This window comes from Humulus lupulus, chromosome 8 (genome assembly GCF_963169125.1).
Source record: "Humulus lupulus chromosome 8, drHumLupu1.1, whole genome shotgun sequence".
Classification (NCBI taxonomy): Eukaryota; Viridiplantae; Streptophyta; class Magnoliopsida; order Rosales; family Cannabaceae; genus Humulus; species Humulus lupulus.
Genome location: NC_084800.1, coordinates 38,070,278 through 38,093,149, shown reverse-complemented (window position 1 = coordinate 38,093,149; position 22,872 = coordinate 38,070,278). Strand labels below are relative to the sequence as shown.

At 31.7% G+C, this 22,872-nt stretch overlaps 2 protein-coding genes and 1 non-coding gene across 3 annotated transcripts; 2 read left to right on the top strand and 1 right to left on the bottom strand.

The window, feature by feature from the left end:
• The first annotated feature begins 6,528 nt into the window (after window positions 1-6,528).
• Window positions 6,529-7,599, top strand: LOC133796863 (protein LITTLE ZIPPER 2-like). The gene is made up of 2 exons (XM_062234550.1): window positions 6,529-7,065; window positions 7,182-7,599. Exons 1-2 carry the CDS (start codon window positions 6,947-6,949, stop codon window positions 7,369-7,371), a joined length of 309 nt encoding a protein of 102 aa, XP_062090534.1. The 5' UTR covers window positions 6,529-6,946; the 3' UTR covers window positions 7,372-7,599.
• Window positions 7,600-7,979: 380 nt separating this feature from the next.
• LOC133796862 (4-hydroxy-tetrahydrodipicolinate synthase, chloroplastic) lies at window positions 7,980-10,945 on the bottom strand. The gene is made up of 3 exons (XM_062234549.1): window positions 10,527-10,945; window positions 9,446-9,529; window positions 7,980-9,179 (listed from the first exon to the last, which is right to left on the bottom strand). The coding sequence occupies exons 1-3, from the start codon at window positions 10,610-10,612 to the stop codon at window positions 8,252-8,254; spliced, it is 1,098 nt and encodes a 365-aa protein (XP_062090533.1). The 5' UTR covers window positions 10,613-10,945; the 3' UTR covers window positions 7,980-8,251.
• Window positions 10,946-22,088: 11,143 nt separating this feature from the next.
• LOC133798942 (small nucleolar RNA R71) lies at window positions 22,089-22,195 on the top strand. Its single transcript, XR_009876158.1, has one exon. It is a non-coding gene; the product is annotated as a small nucleolar RNA R71 (small nucleolar RNA).
• Window positions 22,196-22,872: the final 677 nt, after the last annotated feature.

The window sequence follows — 22,872 nt, the reverse complement described above, 5'->3', positions numbered from 1 at the left end:
AAAAAAGCTCCAATCACTTGATAAAAACAATCACACAAATTTATAAGATAAAAAAATAATATGCATGCATGTCTTTATTATTTTTAAATAAATATGATTTAATTATTTAAATTATCATAAAATATCTTAAAAATATCTTATTTTAATTAATTAATTTATTTATTTATTTTTGTTTAAGTTTATGTTTGTTCTAATTTTTGAATTTGGCAGTGACAACAAATTATTATATATTATATGTTTAATATAATATTAAGTTTGATTAAATTTTATTTAAGTTATAAAATATATGGTTTTATTATTTTTAATTAATTATCATTGTAAAATATCTCAAAAATATCTTATTTTAATTTGTTTATTTATTTATTTATTTATTTAAGTTTAAGTTATGTTTACAATCTACTGTTAAATATAAAAATATTCCGTTAAAGTTAACTGGAAAAAATTAAAAAACCGTTAAAGCCAAGAATTTCCGTTATCTACACACTTTTTATATAGAATAGAAATATAAATATGAAATTACAAATTTATTCTTAATTAAATAATATGAAATGACACAATTGACCTTAAAACTAAGAAAAAATACTTATAACTCCACAAAGTGGAAAAAAGTCATAATTTTCCTCACTAATTTTGGTGAATATTATTTTTTTTAATTTTTTTAAATATGTTTAAACCTAAAAATAGTTTAAAGTAAAGAATTTAAAAATATTTATTAGTTTTTTATATAAAAAAATATTTACCAAAATTGGTGAGAAGATGTTATTTTGAACCAATTTACAATGTATAAATTTTCCGGATGAACAAGTCTTAAAATAGTATATTTTCAAATACTAATATATAGAAGTACTTTTAGTGAATAAATAAATAATAGAAAGGGATTAGTTCCCTATCCCCTTGAAATTACCTAAAAAGGTCAGCCAAACACAGCCTTTCATCCAGCTCCTCAATTATTTTTTAATTTTTTATCTATGTGGTTAATTTTTTAAAATAGTATAATACAATTGAACTATACGTATCTGTTTGTTATCAAAATCTAGTTTCAAGGATTATTGACTGGTTCGACGGGTGACAAAACTGTATGATATTTTGGTTTAATATTTACACCCCAAATTTTTATAATAAAAGCACTTATTTTTTAAAAAAATATTATAAGATGACTTAAATATACTATTTTGAATCTTTATATTTTAAAATTAATAAGTACACATTCTAATAGAATTTCTTTTGAAAAAAAATAGAGTTAAAACTTTAATTTCTTTTCCCCTTAAAGGGTAACACAAAAATAAAATTTTCTCAATAAAAAAATCTTATAATTTAAAAATAAATTTATTGTATTTTATTTTTTTCATATAAATTTATATTTAAGATTGTATTAAATCTTATGTTTTTATATAATTAATTAATGCTCTATTAAGAAAAAAAACTAACTCTGTTATTTAAATAATTTTAATCCTCATTTTTTAATAACTGAGTTGTCCAATTTAATTATTATTGATTTAAAAAAAGTGTATAACAATATCTAATATAAAAGTAATATATGAGGTATATACATTTATTATTTATGGAACCGAGTACATGTAATTTGGAGTATATTCAAGGTGTGGCCGTATATAGTAAAACGTTCGCACCGATATTTTATTTTATTACAGGGAGGATGTTATATTTATAAAATATTATAAATATATATATATTTATGATAGAATGTGGAAAGTGATGTATGGTAAAAAGTATGAGGTTTTATTTCAAAATCAATTGGTGATAAATGGAGTAACTCATACTCTTATAAATGGTATGACGATGACGATCTCACATACTTTCCATGTGGGATTCTATTCACTAACAATTTAAATTTAAATTAAAAAATAATTAATAAAATATGTTAAATTCAATATATAAAAATTATTGATAATTAATTTTATCATGAATTTTTAGTATGTTATAAGATAGTATATATATAAATATATTTAATGTTAAAGATAATTATTACTAAGAAGTACATTTTCTAAAAGTAGGATCATAAAATATTATAATATAAGATCATTATTATAATATGAAGTTTATTTCTTTTATAATTATACAGGTTTATTCCAATAGATTAATACTAGGACCCTCCACAGCATGGGTAGGCATTACTATTTATTTATGTGCAAATTATGCAATTGATGGAGGACAAGGTAGACGAAATATAAAGATATTAAAGGACAGGTTTGCAAGGATAATAATACTTAATTAAGAAAAAAAACAGGGAGATGTGAGGTGTATATTGTATATACTTGTAGTATGTTGTATGATTGTATCTCCACTGCCTTTTACGTACGTCATAACTACACTAATTAAAATGAACTCATTAGAAGACATATTAAGATTCCAAGTTACAGAAAAAACCAAACCAAGAGAATATATATATACAATTTAAATATATATATGGTTTTTGAAAATAGTGGTCAGTGTTTCATTTCTTTGTTGACTACTAGAGCTAGCTTCGTCTCATTCCCTCGTGCCGTGGTAATATAAATAGTAGACTATATTTATATACATATATGTAATATGGTGATAGTAAACGGGAAATGAGTGCAGGACTGTGGTCCTAGTTCTAATCAAATGGCAAAATTCTCAATGTCCAAAAGAGCATCATGAGAGGAATCAAACCCCATTTCTTTTAGATTTCCCTCTCATCTTACATATATCTCTCTCTATATATATATATATAAAAATACTTATACTCCATTTATATATAGAGATACGTATTGGTGTCTTCGTGAGCGTGACTGTACTTCCAGGAGCTCCAAATTCTTAAAAGTTGAACATTTCTAATCATGCTCTAAACTAGCAAATTCATATTCATTGATATATTTTTCACCAAATGTAGCGAAGCTTTTAAAGTTTCATTAAATATTTTTTTAATACTAGTTTATCTTTTTCTTCCTTTCTCTCTCTTATTAGTTATTTTTTATTATTATTTTTTTATTTTTTTATTTTAACCAATAAAACATTTAAATTATATAAAAGAAAATATTAAGAATTTAATGTAGTGTATAATGTAAAAGTGTGAAATAAAATAAAAAAAATTAGGTCATGATGATATATTTTGAGAGATAGAGTAGAACAAGAGTGATATTAAAACTATACTATCTTATAGAAAATTTGTGAAAATGATAATTAAGAAAAAATGTGTTTGTAATTATAATACCTTATTAGTTAAACAATACACCATCTTAAAAAGGATTCGGCCGTGTTTCGTATGGTTGATGAGGTTTTCTGACAATTTTTATATATTTATTTCTTTCTCTTTACTCTTTTTTTATTAAAAAAACCATTCTTTCTGTGACAAGTTTTGTATTTCTATAAATTTATTCCGATAAAAGGAATTCTATAGATGTGTGCGGTTAATTTATTTATATTAATTAGTAAATTTTGTGTGATATTTATTAATAAAATTGATCTTACTATACCTATACCTATTCTTATTTTGTTTTTTTACATGTGTTTACAACTTTTTAATTTAATCAATACCAAAACACTATTTTTACTCGTATTTAACAAATTAATATAAAAATATACTTTTACTTGAGCACTCAATTCTATTAGTTAAATTATTTTCAATAAAACTTATTTTAGTTACATAATATATCTATATATACTAAAAAAAATCAATATTTATATTTCTAAGAGCTAATTAACGTCTAAGCTTAACACTCAAAAATAATTAAAATCCTAAAAATTTAAAAGAATTTTAATCAATTACAATAATTTTAAAATTAGATTTTTGTAAAAAATAACAATAGAATATTAAATAATAGTACTTTTTTAATATATTAGATACATGTAATATGCAATTAAAATAAGAGTTTATACTTTTTTGGACCCTGTATTTTTTCCCATTATCTGTTTGGACCCTATGTTTTGACAAATTACTTTTTGGACCCTATGTTTTGTAAAATAGTTAAAATAGAACCCTAAACTCAATTTTGATGAAGAAAAAATCGAATATAACAACACAGTTTTTAAGCAGAATGATTTTATTTTTGTTTTGAATTGTTAGTTTGATAAATTATTTGTAATTATAGTTGAGAAAACATTGATCAAAATTGGATTTAGGGTTCTATTTTAACTATTTTACAAAATATAGGGTCCAAAAAGTAATTTGTCAAAACACATGCTCCAAACAGGGAATGAGAAAAAACACAGGGTCCAAAAAAATATAAACCCTTAAAATAAGGATATTCTAGTCCTATTAAAATATGTTTAATTAAAATTATGTCTATGATATATTTTTTACACTAATTTGTGCAGATAATTAAGCAAACAGAGAGTAATAAAAGTATACTCCATTAAAAAAAATAACATTATTACTAGGTCTACATCAAGATATTACATGGTTTAAAAAATAATATTGTGGGTTTGTGTTTTTCTTTCAATTGATAACCTCTCTAGTTTGCTATAATGTAGAGTGTGAAATTATAGTAGGCTAGTGATGAAAAGCAAGTAAATACTTCTTTTCCTAAAAAATAAAAATAAAAAATAGCTAACACAAAAACATTAATAATTAAAAAAAATGAACATTTAATAGTCCAATGTTGACAATTCACAAAATCATCATTTTTCCCTTTCGTTTTCATTTATTAGATCCTGACCTAAAACAGTAGCTACTATATATCATCTTGGTCCCAATATATTGTAGGTTATTATAGCATTATTAATAAGAGTCCGGCCAGCTAGGTGGCTAGTTAAGGGGCCATGTGAAGTGGCTCCCTCTTGATTCTTGAGAGGTTGGATAAATTACCACCACTACCCCTCATCGTTATCATCATGATAATACCATCCATTGGATGTGAAATGGTTATGGTGGTGATGATCATGATGGAGAAGAAGAAGATGAAGAAGAAGAAGCCAAAATGGGGTTCATTTTCCAAATAAATGAGCATGGTTTTGGTACTCAATTACATGGAGAAGAAAATGGACAAAAAGGAGGACCTAACAAAACATTGACTATTCCTTTCTCTTCATTTCATATCCCATGAATTATACAAAATAATATAATACATATCCCTTCCCCTTGTAATATAGTGGCCCATATAACATAATTTCTGACTCACGTGTCTTTCACGTGAACCCCATGTAAATGTCTGCTCTAGATTTGGACTTGGATTGGGATATGAATCATGATCATGATCATGCCTTGAGAAAATTATTTAATATATATATAAACTATATAGTCATTTACAAAGTCAAACACAAGGCCTGGTGTTATTATGTTATTTGGAAACATATAGCATAGTGAAATCTTCTGATCTGGGCAACACTTGGGTAAAATATTCTTGCTTTGGTTATATTTTTCAAACTAGTGCATAAGTATTAATGATTAAGTTTAATACTTGAGAAAGTAAATCTGATTTTGGTAGTTCGAACTCAGACGAATAAGTTTACTATTGTGTTTGTGTGCATATTTTTATGGTAGCAAGAGGGTGTGTTTTTCAAACACATACATCTTACGCTAGAGTTTTATTGAATACTTTATTCGTAGGGATAAAAAAACACGATATGCTTTCATACAATTTTATTTTTATAAATGAAACAATTACCAACTTTTTGACCATATCAGCTATCTGTTTTCTCAAGCGAATTAATTAATATGGTGTAGTTTCAATTCACTAGACTAGGCAATGCATAGCCTCTAGAAACTATATAGCAAATTAAACAAATATCCATGAATAGATCAAGTCTACTCCACCGACTTAAACAAGATTGTTCTATCACATATATATATAACCTTTCTAACTATATTCATATATTTATATCAAATGATGTGGGCATGTAAAGATATACAATATATTATGTGAATTGCATTTACGCCGTACAATTTTTTATTTATATACCTTTAGATTGATTTTAACACGTTTCATTAATGTTCAAATCGTATATGATAGCCAAAAAAAATGGCAATCTCCATCGTGGAATAGTATTTGCAATTACATGCATGTTATTAATTAGTTATTATTAGGAAAGAAAAAGAACATGTTAGTCCATTTAAATGACCTAACTCGTGTACTTTTCTTCATCAAATTTTCATTACATAAGTCCGTACGTGTAACGTGTCATTTTCTCGAATATGGTCTCCATGAAATTTCATGGAAACTGCATCTATGTAATATAACCAAAGCATTGATCTTCCCTTTTTTAACCACTTGTATGTATAAATATATATATATATATATATTTATATATATCAACTAGCCAACAACGTTTGAAATTTCTTCAAACTTTGGCGAGGCTTTGTTTTGCACTGTAATGATTTCATTTAGTTAATTTACCATTTAATTCCCATATGATATGAACATATATAGTCAAATTTTAATTTCTTTTCTTTGGAAAGAGGAGGACCCTTATGTCTTTTAAACCGAATGAGAAAGTCCTATGATAAAATTCAAGAAAATGATTCCGAAGATGAGGTGAATAATGTATTTATACAGTCGTTTTCTGTGTGTGCCCCAATAGTGTACTATAGTCTAAAGGCTTCTTTTCTCTACCCAAAAAGACTCCTCCAAAGCAATCAAAAAGGAAAAAATTTAATAAATAAATAAATATAAAGAGAGTGGAAAAATTCTTCATCTCCTTCTTCTGCTGCTGCTGCTGCATATTCCTCATCCTCATTTTCAAAATGGCCATTTGTAATCATGACTCCTCTTGTATATGCCAATTGCCATCATTACCACACACAAACACAAAACCACAGCTATATCTCTCACCTTTTTTTTTCTTCCTCCTACTATATTACATGCCATGATAACTCTCCTATTTAAATCTAGAATTCCCATCTCTAAGAATCCACAATTTTCTTTTAGCCTTTTCTAGCTAGTGACATAGTTATAATCTTTCATGGTCTTTTCTATCTCTCTCTCCCTCTCTGACAAAACACTGAAACTGAACCATAAAAAGAACTACCAAAATGTGTATGAACTCGTCAGAGTTGATAACTGGGACTGCTATTACCAGCATATACGCTTCTTTTCGCCTTAGAAGATCCTCCTCCAAGCGTTTCAACCTTCGAGTTCATGGCCTTAACAGGTTTCTTCTCTCTCTCACTCTCTCTCTCTCTCTCTCTCTCTCTCTGTTTTTCCTCTGCCTTTTTCTAATATAATTAAGATATATAAAACTAAAAAAGAGTTTCTTTGATGAAATAGGAGAAGAAAATCAGATATGGTGGGAGTGAAGGTGGAGATGGAAATCAAGAACTTGAAACTTTATATGGAGAATCAAACCATCATGGAAGAGAATCAGAAGCTAAGAAAGAAAGCGCTTCTTCTTCACCAAGAGAACCAAGCTTTGTTATCTCAGATTCAGAACAAGTTGTCATCTCAACTAGGAAACTAGGAAGAAATAATATTTTACTGTCTAATCTTCCTCCATGGGTACCTACTTTTGTGGGATTATTTTAGTTTCTAATATAGAATAATATATTCGGGGTGGGAACTGATCAAGCTAAATGAATGATATCTTATCTAGTCTAGTTTTTTTTATATATATATATACATATATATTTATAATTGTTGTAATCCTTTCACGTAGGAATGATATATAATGAATTTTTATAATTGTTAACTTCTACAATAAGCTAGTTACCCAAAATAAAAATAAAAAGTGCGTCGACTTGGAATGGATTCATTTGTGACCGATAGTAAGACATGAATATGCTCAGTTTGTTCTTCTCTGTCAATTTTACGTTAAACTATAACTTACCTGGTTATATCATATTAGTGAAGAAGCGAAAGGAAAAGAAAAAAGTCGTTTCTGCCAGGTTAATAGATAGGAGAGGGGCTTTGCATTTGTGCACACTTGCACTATATGGCTTTGCAAAAGTAGTTCATTTCATCATCTTCTTCTTTTGTTCTAACTCACAAACAAGTCAACAAGTCCAAACAAGGTAATGAGAATCACCAATAGGAACGTGACATGGAAGTGTTTAAAACATCAGAGTAGGCATGTAATTCTTTTTCCAACTGGATTATAATACAGCACCAACACTCGTGTAGATGATACATAAGCACATTAGTACTTAAAACATACACACAGGAAAACATGTCTCAAACCATCGTCATCTGTAATGTAAAACCAGCACAGTGAAAAATCTGCCTTACAATGTAACATAGCAATAGCATGGAAGTTTATTTATGACCTCGTCAGGGTTGGAGCAAAGAACCTAAAATAGAATACAAGAAAAAGAAACCTAGGTTTCATAACAAAAAGCTAGTGATCAATATCGACCCACCAAGATGAAATCATCATCATCGAGGACCTTAACATCTCTGTCCCCAACAAAATTCTCCCGCCCAATTTCTTTGACCAGGTCGACAAATTCTAGCCTCTTTTCCAGAGGAAGAGGAACATAAGGGAGCCTGAAAACTGGCCTCACAACCCCAAGTTGAGCAAGGGCTGTGTTCAAGCCAATTGGATTTGGCTCTTGGAATAGCCAGTTGACAAGAGGCAAGATCTTTGAGTTAAGTGAAGGGTTCTTTCCTCGAAACATGATTTCTCGCATCAACCCTGGAATCAAGTTACTGGTAACAGATATGACTCCAGTAGCCCCATGACTCCACCTAGCATCATGGCATTGATCATCATTTCCACTCCAAACCACCATTCCCTTGTCTGCATACTCTTCAATTCGATCATTTCCTACACACTCCTTAATACCGGCTAAGTTTGCACTTTTTGCTACTCTATGAATCACTCCTGGTGGGATATCTTGTCCAGTTCGTGATGGAACATTATATATAATAGTTGGACCCATGGAAATCACGCTATTGAAGTGTGCAATCAATCCATCCAAAGAGGTTTTGCCATAATAAGGATTTATGTGAAGGGCTGCATGCATTCCGACGGCAAAACCCTGCTCACTAGCATGAATAGCTTCCCTTGTAGAGTTGCTTCCAGTGTTTCCAATCACCTTGATTGATCCGCCAAAGCAGTTGACTGTATGGCCAATGAGCATTATATGTTCATCCCAGCTCATTAACTGGCCTTCACCAGTTGTACCGCCCACAATCACAGCTTCAGCTCCATTTGTAATCTGCATATTCACCAATGCATCATAAGCTTCAAGATCAAATCTTCCATCAGGTAGATATGGAGTTTTGATAGCTGTGATCAGTCTAAGAGACTTAATATCTTCTGCTGATGTCCTGCAAACATTGCAAGAGCATATGTTTTAGACCCAACAATTTTTTTTTATCTTCTTCATATGAAGCCCCAAAAAAGTTGACTTTTTTCCAATCCCCGGCGAACATTAAAATAAAAATGTTAAAAGAGAAAATGTCTGAACATCAAACATGCACATGGTTCAAATAATCCTAATTTGGAAATCAGAAAAAGGCAAGAAACAGCTATGCACAATCTTCAATATGATGAAAACATTACTCAGTTCAGAAAATCAAACATGATAGTTTACCTGTGTTTAACTTCAAAACTACGCATTGGAAGATGAAAATTGGGAAGAACAGCTGCTTGTGGAGCTCTCCATTTTGCAGTTCTCCTGTTTCATAGCATTAAAGTAAACCACATCAGCAAGCCAACAGATATTCAATTGTGGCAAAAAAATTGGTACTTTCTATTTTACAGTAGCTGCATTCGCTTTGGAAAGGGCACAAGCATTAATAAACCATAAATTTCTTCCAACAAGGAGATTGTAATTAGTAGAAAACTAGCATATAAAATTATATTGTGGCAAAAAGAATCAGTACTTTCTATTTCACAGTAGCTGCATTCGCTATGGATAAAGTACAAACATAATAAACCATAAAAAAAAAATTGCAACAAGCTGGTAATTATCAGAAAACAACATAATTAGTACCAATAAGCAAAAATAGATTGTATGGAACAATGGTGATTAACCATTACACAGATATGACTCTCCAGAGTACAAATGGAAGTATAGAAACATTAACATCAAATAACAACAATCACAGAGCAACTTATTTAAGTGCCAAAAATGGCATTGCTTAGCAGGGATGAGGGAGCTTAACAGAACAATCACCTTGAAAGGAGTCTGTATATTGAAGCCAGTTGCTAAAAAGTAGGAATTAAGAAGAAAAGTACAAACTACAAAGGTGAAGTTGTTATACTAGCACGTTTATAGGCACCCTATGAAGCAATAATAAATTCTAAACATTTGTTATATGTATAAAAAAGGGGGGCTAAGTATTTCAAGGGAGAAGGGCATAGTGATTAGTCAATACACCCATATTTTGAAAGGGTGTTATCACAGCTACAAGATTATCTATTTATCTCCACCCAAAAAGAAATTCCACCATTTCTAAGCATTGTAAAGGAAAGCCACAACAATCTACCCCTCAACAAACAAAAGTCTGGGTATGTTATACTCTCATAAATAAAGGGTTAAATTAAATTCAATATAAAAAACAATGAGTCATGACTATAATTTCTTAAGCTTTTTATATATATATATATATATATATATATAAACATAAAAAGTTAACTCGAATCAATTATTAAAATAGAACGACACAAACCTCTTGTAGCTATCGCCAGAATTGTGACGCGGAAGCTGGAGCGCCGAGTCTCGCAAGCAAACGCTACAGCTCTTTAAGGTAGTCATTTCCAAACAAATCCTGAACTCGAAAAAAGTAACCCGACCCGGAAAGAAGTTCTACTCGGATGGCTGAAACCAAGTAAAAGAAAAAGTGGTGCAAGGGTTTTTGATGAAAACAAAAATATATCAGTGAATGGTGAGGGTGGTGAGAATAGACGTCAATGAAATTCCGGTAAGAGAGAGATATTGGGCTGAGAAGGTTCCGTTGGCGTCAGCAGCCATGAAATGGGATTCGGGTCGAGAAAATGGGTTGGGATTTGGCGCTGATGGTCAGTGAAGACTATAGGTGGCTGCTGAAGACTATTTATTTGGTATTGAAAAGGTTTTGTTTTGTTTTTGTTCTAATAGACCGTCTCACCGACGAGGGTTTCTTAGTCTAATATTCTCGTCCCTTCCATTTCTAAATTTATTTTATTTTAAAAAAATATTAACGAAAATCACATGTTGTTATTCCAATTTCATATTTTTAAATATAAATTATATCATTTTAATATTTCTTGTTTGTAGCACGATTTTTGTGTCAAAGTTCATTTTAAGAGTAAATTATATTTTATAGGGTTGTGTTTTGTTTGATTACTTGTTTGGACTCTGTGTTTTGACAAATTATTTTTTGGACCTTATGTTTTATAAAATGGTTAAAATAGAACTATAAACTCAATTTTGATAAATAAAAAATTGAATATAACAATACAGTTTTTAAGCAGAATGCTTTTATTTTTTTTCTGAATTGTTAGTTTGGTAAATTATTTATAATTTTAGTTGAGAAAACATTGATCAAAATCGGGTTTAGAGTTCTATTTTAATCATTTTATAAAACATAAGGTCCAAAAAGTAATTTATCAAAACACAGGATTCAAACAAATAATGGGAAAAAACATAGGTATTAAAAAGTATAAACTCTATTTTATATGAGATTTTGAATGGTGTACAAAAATATGACTTTTAAAAAAAATTAATTTATGGTTTTTTTTGTATGTATTTATTTTTCCATATTTTTTTATAAAAGTTAGTTTATATTATACTTTTACTATTATTCAAGTTTTATTAATTTGGAAGGGTATGTATGTTTGTAATTTGATTATTATTTTTTTTAGCTTATTTGTTTTTTTATATTATTTTTATATTAAATTTTTCTTTGTTGTTTTTGTAATTTTTTAATATGAATTGTGTTTATTATTTTTTTTATTCATTATAAATATTATTTTCTTTTTGGGTTTATACTTTTTTGGACCCTATGTTTTTTCTTATTACTTGTTTGGACCCTGTGTTTTTACAAATAATTTTTTGGACCCTATGTTTTGTAAAATAGTTAAAATAGAACCCTAAACTCAATTTTGATGAAGAAAAAATTGAATATAACAACACAATTTTTAAGCAGAATGATTTTATTTTTGTTCTGAATTATTAGTTTGGTAAATTATTTGTGATTTTAGTTGAAAAAACATTGACCAAAATCGAATTCAGGGTTCTATTTTAACCATTTTATAAAATATAGGGTCTAAAAAGTAATTTGTCAAAACACAGGGTCCAAACAGGTAATGGGAAAAAACAAAGGGTCCAAAAAGGTATAAACCCTTTCTTTTTTTTAGATTGTAAGTTTTTTTTAAAATCCTAGGTAAGGTAACAGTTACTTGATGGATCTGTTGATCCCAAAAGAGGGTGTTTCGGAATATAATGTTCATGTAAGTACGAAGTCGAACCCATGAGAGTTTACTAACATCAAAAGAAACTATTTCAAACAAAGCAAGAATATTCTAACCTAGTTTCAAATATTTGATGAGATTTTGTTTTAGAAAAATAAAAGACAAGTAATAAAAAGATTTAAGATTAAATAGAAAAATGGTTTTCAAATGAGATAAGTAAAATAAAACTATTAAGATATTAGAATCCACAAAATGCAAGTTCAATAATATTTATAAGTATATTGATTCTCAAGTTTAGATATAGTTGAAATAAATCACACTATATTTTGTTTCAAAATACATTTTCTATTCAAGCACAAGTTACTTTAAAAAAAGTAGGATTTTTCTTCACTTGTATAATATATAATTTCTAAACATTAGTTGTGTTACAACCTAATGAAACTACAAAAAATCAAAAAGATTATGTTAAGGCAAAATATGATACTTATGCTCTAAGAATTAAATGTGAACAATTTAATGAAAAACATTTAATCAAAGAATATCATAGTTTTGCATAATGAAGAACTAAGTCTAATATGCTTTAACAATCAATAATAGATGAAAAATGCATATCTTTGATAGAAAAATCCATAAACAATGTTGCACAAATGGGAAATCAACATACAACAAAAAATACTATCTAGTTACATTTTGCTTCATCATTATCTTAATAATCTTGAAAAAAGATTAGAAGCTCATAACTAGATTGAAATAAAAATTACAAAATAACATACTTGACATGCTCTTCAAAAGATGAAAATGGTAGAGAGAAAATAGTGAAAAGAAGAGAGAAAAATATGCGTAGAAGATGTTGAAAAGATGGAAAAGAGCCCCCCAAATGGTCTTACAAGACTCTATTTATAGGCAAAATATGGAGATTAAATTAATCAAATTAAAATAAATAAATTGATTAATTTAATTATGTTGGGAAGTGGTAGGATAAATAGAGTAAGTGTAAGAGTGTTGGAAAGATGAAATGTTTGGTTGGGTAAAATATTAGTGAAAAGCTAGGGTAAAAAATAAATTAGGAATGTTTATTTAGGTAAGAAAAATAGGGAAGAGTGAATTGATATTTGAGTGAAAAATATTGGGAATAAAAACATGATTTTTTTGGTCTTATTTTTGTGGCTGTGGCAGGGTTGACTTGGCTGAGTTGGTGTTGGGCCGAAATGGCAGCCGGCCCAAATGGAGGCAGGCGAGCCTGGGAGAGAGGCAGGCCCACAGTGGGCTGGGCTTTGGTGCAACAGGCGGCTGGAAAAACACTTGCTGAAGGCTGGGTGTGTGATGGAGCATGTGGACTTCGGTTAGTGGCAAGAGGAAGCTGGCGGCTACGTGGTGCTTTGGAGCAGCTGCTGGCTTGGGAGTGATTGGCAGCTGTTGGGAGGAAGAGGACGTTGATGGCCACGGCTGGAGGCAGCAAGGAGAGACCAAAAATGGGCCTGGGCTGAGGCATTGGCCCATTTGGAAAATGTCAAATTTCTTGTTATTTTCTTTCAAACTACCACCTTTCTTTTGATTTCTTTGCTTTTCAAGAGCCACAAATAAAATAATTTTCCTACAAAATAAATTATAAACTAAATTAAAATTATATATTTTCATTAATAAAATATACCATATAATTCTCATGAAAACATTAATTAAAATTTAATTTACATAACATTTAATTTCAATAAAATCATATTTTTAGCATTCAAACTAACAATACTAATTTTAACTAATTCACTTACAACATAACACAATAAAATATCTATAAAAATATATAAAAATCTAAAAAATTACAATAAGACTAATAAATGCAAGATTACTTAAAAACTTAATAAATCAATTAAGAACTCAAGAACTAAGCAACAATTAACACATAAAAAGTGGTAAAATAACTCTATTTTGTAGAGTTATCACACCCCCAAACTTAAAGTTTTGCTAGTCCTCAAGCAAAAGAAAAATTAAAATACACATTTTTTTTTTATTTGGTGATATCAAAAATGTCCTCAAAGATTGCATATTGAAAATAATTTATAAAAAATATGAATCAAAATTAACCTTATGTAATTAATTCCATAGTCAATCTTGCTTTGAAAATATATTTTAAATTATAAGTCCAAAACTATTTATCAAGTTATTATGTGAATTTTGGAAAAATTGTTGTAATAACTATTTATTTCACATATTATGATGAATAATAAATTTTTTTTCAAAATTTCATTTTTTTAAACAAAATTGACCCAAGAATTAAACACAAAGCTTAAGAAATATTCATATATTTTTTAAACTAAAATCAAACTCAATCAAGGGTATTATCATAGGAAAAACGGATATCACCAAAAGGGTTTTTTTTTTTTTTTTAATTTTGTTTTTTTTTTATAGAAAATAAAGTATAAAAGCACAAAACTATATATATATACTAATAGAAAGATAATATTTTTTTGTTTTTTTTTATATATTTAATATATAAAATAGATACTCTACCATCCAATTTTTTGTTTTTTTTTTTAAAAAAAATTCTACCATTTTCAAACACATGAAAAAAGTAATCATATAAACTCACTACCCCCAAACTTAATTTATGCATTGTCCTCAATGTATCAAAATACAAATATAAATTGAAGTGTGAAAGAGTTTAGAGTTTAGAATGGTCGTACCTCATCATGTAGCATTGTCAAGAGTGCAACAAAAAGGAAACAAAAAATCAAAACAAGAAGTTAACCTAAAACATAAATAAAACACAAATTTACCAGGAATTGATGAGAGCGATCAAGGACCATGGTAAATAGGATCCTCAAGAATGATTTCATCCACTTTAGCAGTTTTCAATTCTAAAAATGGTTTCAATTTTTGTCCATTCACTTTGAATACATTACCATTATTAGGATTTTCAATTTCAATGGCTCCATGTGGAAAAACAGTGCGAACAATGTATGGACCTACCCACCTAGAGCGTAACTTCCCCGGGAAGAGATGCAAACGAGAATTGTATAAAAGGACTTTTTGACCGGGAGAGAAATCTTTTCGCAAAATGTTTTTGTCATGGTAAATCTTCATTCGATCCTTATATTTTTTGGAATAGTCATATTCATCATGCCTAAGCTCTTCTAACTCATTTAATTGAAGCTTTCTTCTCTCACCCGCTTTGTCTAAGGAAAAATTCAATTGCTTAATTGCCCAATAGGCTCTATGTTCTAGCTCAACGGGTAAGTGACATGCCTTTCCATACACAAGTCTATAGGGAGACATTCCAATGGGTGTTTTGTATGCAGTTCGATATGCCCATAATGCATCAATGAGTCTTAAGGACCAATCTTTCCTAGTTGGATTGACAGTTTTTTCTAAGATGTGCTTAATTTCTCTATTTGATATTTCAACTTGACCATTAGTTTGTGGGTGATAAGGTGTAGTGACTTTATGTGTAATACCATATTGTTTCATTAAATGCTCAAAAGATCTATTACAAAAATGTGTACCGTTATCACTAATGATAGCACGTGGTGAGCCAAAACGAGAGAAAATATTTTCTTTCAAAAACTTAAGCACAACTTTATGGTCATTTGTGTGGCATGCAATAGCTTCAACCCATTTAGACACATAATCAACACCAACAAGAATGTACAAGTTACCAAAGAGTTAGGAAATGGACCCATAAAATCAAAGCCCCAAACATCATATATTTCAACAATAAGGATAGGATTCAAAGGCATCATGTTTCTTCTAGTTACACTCCCTAACATTTGACAACGTTCGCAAGATTTGCAATAAACATAAGTGTCATGAAAAATAGTAGGCCAATAAAATCCACATTGTAAAATTTTCAAAGCAGTTTTCTTACCACTAAAATGTCCACCACATGCATGATCATGACAAAAAGATATAATTTTAGTTTGATCACAATTTGGAATGCATCTCTGTAACGCCCTGGCTACCCCAGAACAGTTACGGTGAACGGTGGACCGGAAATTTGACTCATTGCCTGAGTCCTTTGGTCAAAAACATACTCTAAGTGTGATTAACAGGTTAAGGTACAAAACCAATAAAAAGGAAATGGAGATTTTATTACAAACTGCTCTGCAGAGCTAAACAAAACATTTACAAGTGGTTCTCAGTACAAAATGGTCATTACAGTTTTAAATTTACAATCCCGCCGACCTAAGCGACAAAAGTAGGGTAAACCCCCTAGTTCCTCTGAGAACACCTTGGCTGTGGTTGTCAAGCGGCCGCATATGTACACAACACCACATCAGCTCTCCACTCAAGGCTAGGTGAGCTTTTCTTTCCCTTTACCTGCACCACATAGCACCCATGAGCCAAAGCCCAGCAAGAAAACACAATACTTTTCATAAACATTACCAAATGATTATCATTATAATCACACTGAGCATAAAGCTTTCAAACAAATGAATAACACATGATTTTAGCGGGAGAGTGGCTGTTAAGTAAGCCACTAGCCTCCAAGCTCTCTTTTCTAGCGGGAGAGTGGCTGCTAGGTAAGCCACCAGCCTCCAAGCTCTGTTTTGTAGCGGAAGAGTGGCTGATGGGTTAGCCACTAGCCTTCAAGCTCTGTTTTGTAGCGGAAGAGTGGCTGATGGGTTAGCCACTAGCCTTCAAGCTCTCTTTTCTAGCGGGAGAGTGGCTGCTAGGTAAGCCACCAGCCTCCAAGCTCAGTTTGTTCATCGACCCTCAGGGTCGGTCAGGCATTAATGCTCCTTGAGTCATTCAATGCTAGTGGTCGATTAGATCTAATCTCTGTTGGCTTGCGTGATTCACGCTAAGGTCGTTCTGACAAGTAAGTCAGCGCTTCCTGACCTGTGTCCAGTAACACTGCCGAGCCTGACAAGTAAGTCACAGCCTCACAGCTGATACTAACACTTTTGTCAATTCTGTATTCAATCCATGTCCATATTTATACAACCAACATGCCTCACAAATATCCATGCATGTCACACTTTGGGTGTAGTTTTCTTACCTTTGATTCGAGCTAGAATGAACAAGAGAACGACCTTTGAGAACGGTTTAGCTTTTAGTCCTTTAGCGGTTACCTAATCACAACACATTTGGGATACCATTAATAATCAAGATAATCAAGGGTCTCAAACCATTATCTAACCTCCAAGAGATCAATCCAAACTAATCCAAGTAGCAAGAACACTCCCGAGGCCTAAAACTAGGTTTCTGGGGTCAAAACGAGCAAACGGGGCGAAAACAGGGCAAGGGCTGCGGCCCTAGCACCTTGGGCCGCGGCCCCTAGGGTTCCCAGAGGCTAGGGCCGCGGCGCCCTTCATCAAGGGCCGCGGCGCCCAGCGAGCACAAGCTCCCCACCTGCTTCTTCAAAGAAGGGCCGCGGCGCTCCACCCTGGGCCATTCCCAACCGCGTTTCTAACACTCCAAAGCCTCCAAAATCATCCCTAAACATTCCCCAATCATCAAGACAAAGTTCCCAAGCTTCCCCATGCATCAAAACCCTCAAAACCCAAGGCTCGAACGAACCGAAAACTCAACAATTCACAAAATCAATTCAAAGCTTAGAAACTCAAAAAAACTCAAAACTTAAACTTCGATTACCTTCAATTGGGTTGTTTTCCGTCGAATCCTTCGGTTAAGAAGCTTCTAATCTTCCCTAGGATCGCTATGCCTCGATCCTCACTCGATTCCGACTCCTAGAACTCAAGATTTAGTCAAAAAGGCTTAAACGGTAAAACGAACTTTGAAAAGGGAGAATGGAAGGTTTTCTTATCGTATGTTCTATCTGATAAGCTACTTCAACCTTAAGTAACCTCAAATAAAACCTAATGTTCGGGGTCCCGAAAACACCCCCGGGGACATTATAGTCAAAACCTCCAAAATTTCACCCTGATATTAAATATTCCCAATTTATCATCAAATAACATTTCTATTACCCTAAAATTGACCCCATTATGGTAAAACCGCTAATCCACTAAAAATAACCGTCTCATGATAAATAGCTCGAATATATCTCCATAATAATAGAATCTCATTCACAAATCCATATCATGCACCCAAATACACAAATTACCCTCAACGGGCCAAATTATAATCATACCCCTGTAATTGTAAATATGGACTCATATGCATGCATTTCGCATCATATCATAATATAATCAACATATACATGCATTTAATCAATTAACAACATAATTAAGCAAGTATGGCCCTCCCGGCCTACTATTCATGCCGTTAAACTCATCGGGGAATTCGGGGCATTACAATCTCCTTATTATTTGATCAGGGCAATATTTAAACAAATAAGGATCATCCCACACGAAATTTTTCACTTCATGATAAAATTTAGATTTGTCATGCTTAGACCAATGAGAAGGAATTTCACCAGTGACCAAATAATTCACAATGTCAGCATACCAAGGCAGAGAAGATATATGCATGAGATGTTCATCAGGAAAAGTTTCCGTTATAGTGGTGGAGTCATTATTAGTCTCAACAACAATTCTAGACAAATGATCAGCAACAACATTTTCAGAACCTTTTTTATCTCGTATCTCTAAATCAAATTCTTGTAAAAGCAAGATCCAACGAATTAAGCGAGATTTAGCATCTTTTTTCGACAAGAGATATTTCAATGCAGCATGATCAAAATAGACAATTATTTTAGATCCTAACAAGTAAGACCTAAATTTCTCCAATGCAAACACAACAGCAAGCAATTCTTTTTCAGTTGTAGAATAATTTAATTGAGCATCGTTCAAAGTTTTGCTAGCATAGTAGATTACATGAGGTAACTTTTTAATTCTTTGTCCTATAACAGCACCAATAGCATAATCAGAAGCATCACACATTATTTCAAACGGAATATTCCAATTAGGAGGGCGAATAATAGGTGCACTAGTCAAAAGGGATTTCAATCTTTCAAAGGCAACATGGCAATCATTATCAAAGACAAAAGCATTTTCTTTTCCTAGCAAATGACATAATGGGCGTGAAATTTTGCTAAAGTCTTTTATGAATCTTCTATAAAAACCGGCATGGCCTAAGAATGATCTAATTTCTTTTATTGTTTTAGGTGGGGGAAGTTTTGAAATAAGGTCAACTTTTGCTTTATCAACTTCTATTCCCTCAGATGAGATTACATGACCTAAAACAATTCATTTTTTAACCATAAAATGACATTTTTCCCAATTAAGAACTAAATTCTTTTCTTTACAATGAATTAAAACAAGAGAAAGATGGTGCAAACAGTCATCAAAAGAATTTCCAAACACAGAAAAATCATCCATAAACACTTCAAGATTTCTTTCAACCATATTAGAAAATATTGCAATCATACATCTTTGAAAAGTTGCAGGAGCATTACAAAGACCAAAAGGCATACGACGATATGCAAAGGTTCCAAAAGGGCAAGTGAAGGTAGTTTTTTCTTGATCTTTAGGGGCAATGGGGATTTGGTTATATCCCGAATAGCCATCAAGAAAACAGTAATATGCATGGCCAGCTAACGTTCAAGCATTTGATCAATAAAGGGTAAAGGAAAGTGGTCTTTTCTAGTAACATTATTTAGCTTTCTATAGTCTATACACACTCTCCACCCCGTTTGTACTCGAGTAGGGATTAATTCATTTTTCTCATTTTCAACAACTGTGATCCCAGACTTTTTAGGTACTACTTGGACTGGACTAACCCATTGACTATCAGAAATAGGGTAAATGATACCTACATCTAACAGTTTAAGTAATTCTTCCCTAACGACCTCTTTCATATTTGGATTTAACCTTCTTTGACATTCCCGAGAGGTTTTAGCATTTTCTTCTAGATGGATTCTATGCATGCATATGGATAGGCTAATTCCCTTGATGTCTCCAATAGTCCAACCTATGGCTTCCTTATGTTTTCTAAGGACATTTAACAATTTATCTTCTTGTTCTTTATCTAAAGCATATGTTATGATAACAGGCAAGGTTTTAGACTCTCCTAGAAAAGCATATTTTAAATTTTCTGGCAAAGGTTTAAGGTCTAACTTTGGAGACTCGGAAATTGATTGAACATGATCTAAGGGTGAAAATGGTTCAACTTTGGTTTTATTTAAGGGTATAGACTCTAACAAAGAATTCACATCATCATTAAAATCATCAATATGCAGGTTCATACCAAAGTATTTTTCACAAAAATCAAGTAAGTCATTTCCATAATCTTCACACATACTCTCTATCATGTTAAATCCATGCACTTCCTCACACTCAACAGATTTAGCAACATCAAAAACATTTAATTCAACAGTCATGTTTCCAAAAGATAATTTCAATACACCATTATGACAGTTGATAATTGCATTAGATGTAGCTAAAAATGGTCTACCTAGAATGATGGGTATTTGAGCATGAGCATTTTCAACAAGTTGAGTGTCAAGAACAATAAAGTCCACAGGGAAATAGAATTTATCCACTTTAATTAAAACATCTTCTACAATACCTCTAGGGATTTTCACTGAACGATCGGCTAATTGAAGTGTTATAGAAGTTGGTTTTAATTCTCCTAGACCAAGTTTCTTATACACAGAATAAGGCAGTAAATTCACACTAGCTCCTAAATCAAGTAAAGCTTTGTTAATGAAATGATCGCCAATGATGCATGAAATTGTTGGACAACCGGGATCTTTATATTTCACAAGGCTTTTATGTTGAATTATGGAGCTAACTTGTTCAGTTAAAAACGCCTTTTTTGGAACATTTGTGTTTCTTTTAACAGTGCAAAGGTCTTTTAAGAATTTAGAATAGGCAGGAATTTGTTTAATGTCATCTAAGAAAGGAATGTTGATGCTTACTTGTTTGAAAACTTCTAAGATGTCACTATATTGGTTGTCTTTCTTGAGTGGAATTAATCTTTGTGGAAAATGAGCTTTTGGGATGGAAGGAAGGATTGGAGCATCATCTTTTGAAAGGTCATTTGTGTTGGAACTTTGAGGTTGGCTTTGGTCTTTTTCAACTTGAGGTATGTAATCGGGTTTGACAATTTGTTTTCCGGACCTAAGAGTTGAGATAGACTTAGCTTCTTCTTTATGACTAGGAGTTCCTATTTCATATTGGCCTTTAGGATTTGGGATGGGTTGGCTAGGAAATCTTCATTTTTCTCTCTCGGTTACAACATTAGCAAGTTGACCCAATTGTGTCTCGAGTTTGGCAATGGATTGAGACTGATTTTGTAAGATTTGTTGGGTGGATTGCATGAATTGTTGTAAGGTGTCTTCTAAGGAAGGTTTTCTTTGCAGAGGGTAAGGTTGACTTGGTTGGGCATGATTTGGATTTGGCATGTGGAATTGGTTTCCTTGATTCATTTGTGGTTGGTTTTGTCTCCATGAAAAATTAGGATGGTTTCTCCAATTTGGATTGTATGTGTTGGAAAATGGGCTATCAGAAGAAGGTTTTCCATATGAATGTAAAGCATTAGCCTCTTCAGAAAAAGTTTCAATAAAAGAAGGACATGATTGAGGATTATGACATGAACTAGCACATAAAGAACAAACATCTTTTTTAGGTTGCACATGAGAATTCATAGATTGACTTATTACTAAGGCGTCTACTTTTCTTGCTAATTTTTCAAATGATGTTCTTAAATCACTTTCTTCTTTTATTTCATATTTTCCTTCTCTTTTTGGTGAAGGGTTGGCTCTAGACCTAGGCTCAGAATAATTCCATTGTTATGAATTAACAGACAATTCTTCAAGAGCGTCCCAAGCCTCTTGCCCTTGCAATTTTAAAAAAAATTCGGTATCCATAGATTGAATCATTTGTCGGTTTGAAGGGGTTAAACCATCATAAAAATATTTTACAAGTCTCCATTTTTCAAAACCATGGTGGGGACATTTTAATAATAAATCTTTAAATCTTTCCCAACATTCATAAAATTCTTCGTTATCTTTTTGATAAAATTCGGAGATTTCTCTTCTTAAACTATCAGTGTAACGCCCTGGCTACCCCAGAATAGTTACGGTGAACGGTGGACTGGAAATTTGACTCGCTACCCGAGTCCTTTGGTCAAAAACGTGCTCTAAGTGTAATTAACAGGTTAAGGCATAAAACCAATAAAAAGGGAAATGGAGATTTTCATTACAAACTGCTCTGCAGAGCTAAACAAAACATTTACAAGTGGTTCCCAGTTCAAAATGGTCATTACAGTTTTAAATTTACAATCCCGCCGACCTAAGCGGCAAAAATAGGGTAAGCCCCCTAGTTCCTCTGAGAACTCCTTGGCCGTGGTGGTCAAGCGGCCGCATATGTACACATCACCACATCAGCTCTCCACTCAAGGCTAAGTGAGCTTTTCTTTCCCTTTACCTGCACCACATAGCACCCATGAGTCAAAGCCCAACAAGAAAACATAATACTTTTCATAACATTATCAAACGATTATCATTATAATCACACCGAGCAATAAGCTTTCAAACAAATAGGTGAACACCACATGATCTTAGCGGGGGAGAGTGGCTGCTAGGTAAGCCACTAGCCTCCAAGCGCTTATTTCATTCATCGACCCTCGGGGTCGGTCTGGCATTAATGCTCTTTGAGCCATTCAATGCTAATAGTCGATTAGATCTAATCTCTGTTGGCTTGCGTGATCCACGCTAAGGCC

Coding starts and splice junctions, on each gene's coding strand:
- LOC133796863 (XM_062234550.1), top strand. CDS start 6,947: ATGTGTATGAACTCGTCAGAGTTGATAACTGGGACTGCTATTACCAGC. Junction 7,066..7,181: donor CGAGTTCATGGCCTTAACAG/GTTTCTTCTCTC, acceptor TTGATGAAATAG/GAGAAGAAAATCAGATATGG.
- LOC133796862 (XM_062234549.1), bottom strand. CDS start 10,612: ATGACTACCTTAAAGAGCTGTAGCGTTTGCTTGCGAGACTCGGCGCTC. Junction 9,530..10,526: donor TCTGGCGATAGCTACAAGAG/GTTTGTGTCGTT, acceptor GCTATGAAACAG/GAGAACTGCAAAATGGAGAG. Junction 9,180..9,445: donor AGTTTTGAAGTTAAACACAG/GTAAACTATCAT, acceptor CAATGTTTGCAG/GACATCAGCAGAAGATATTA.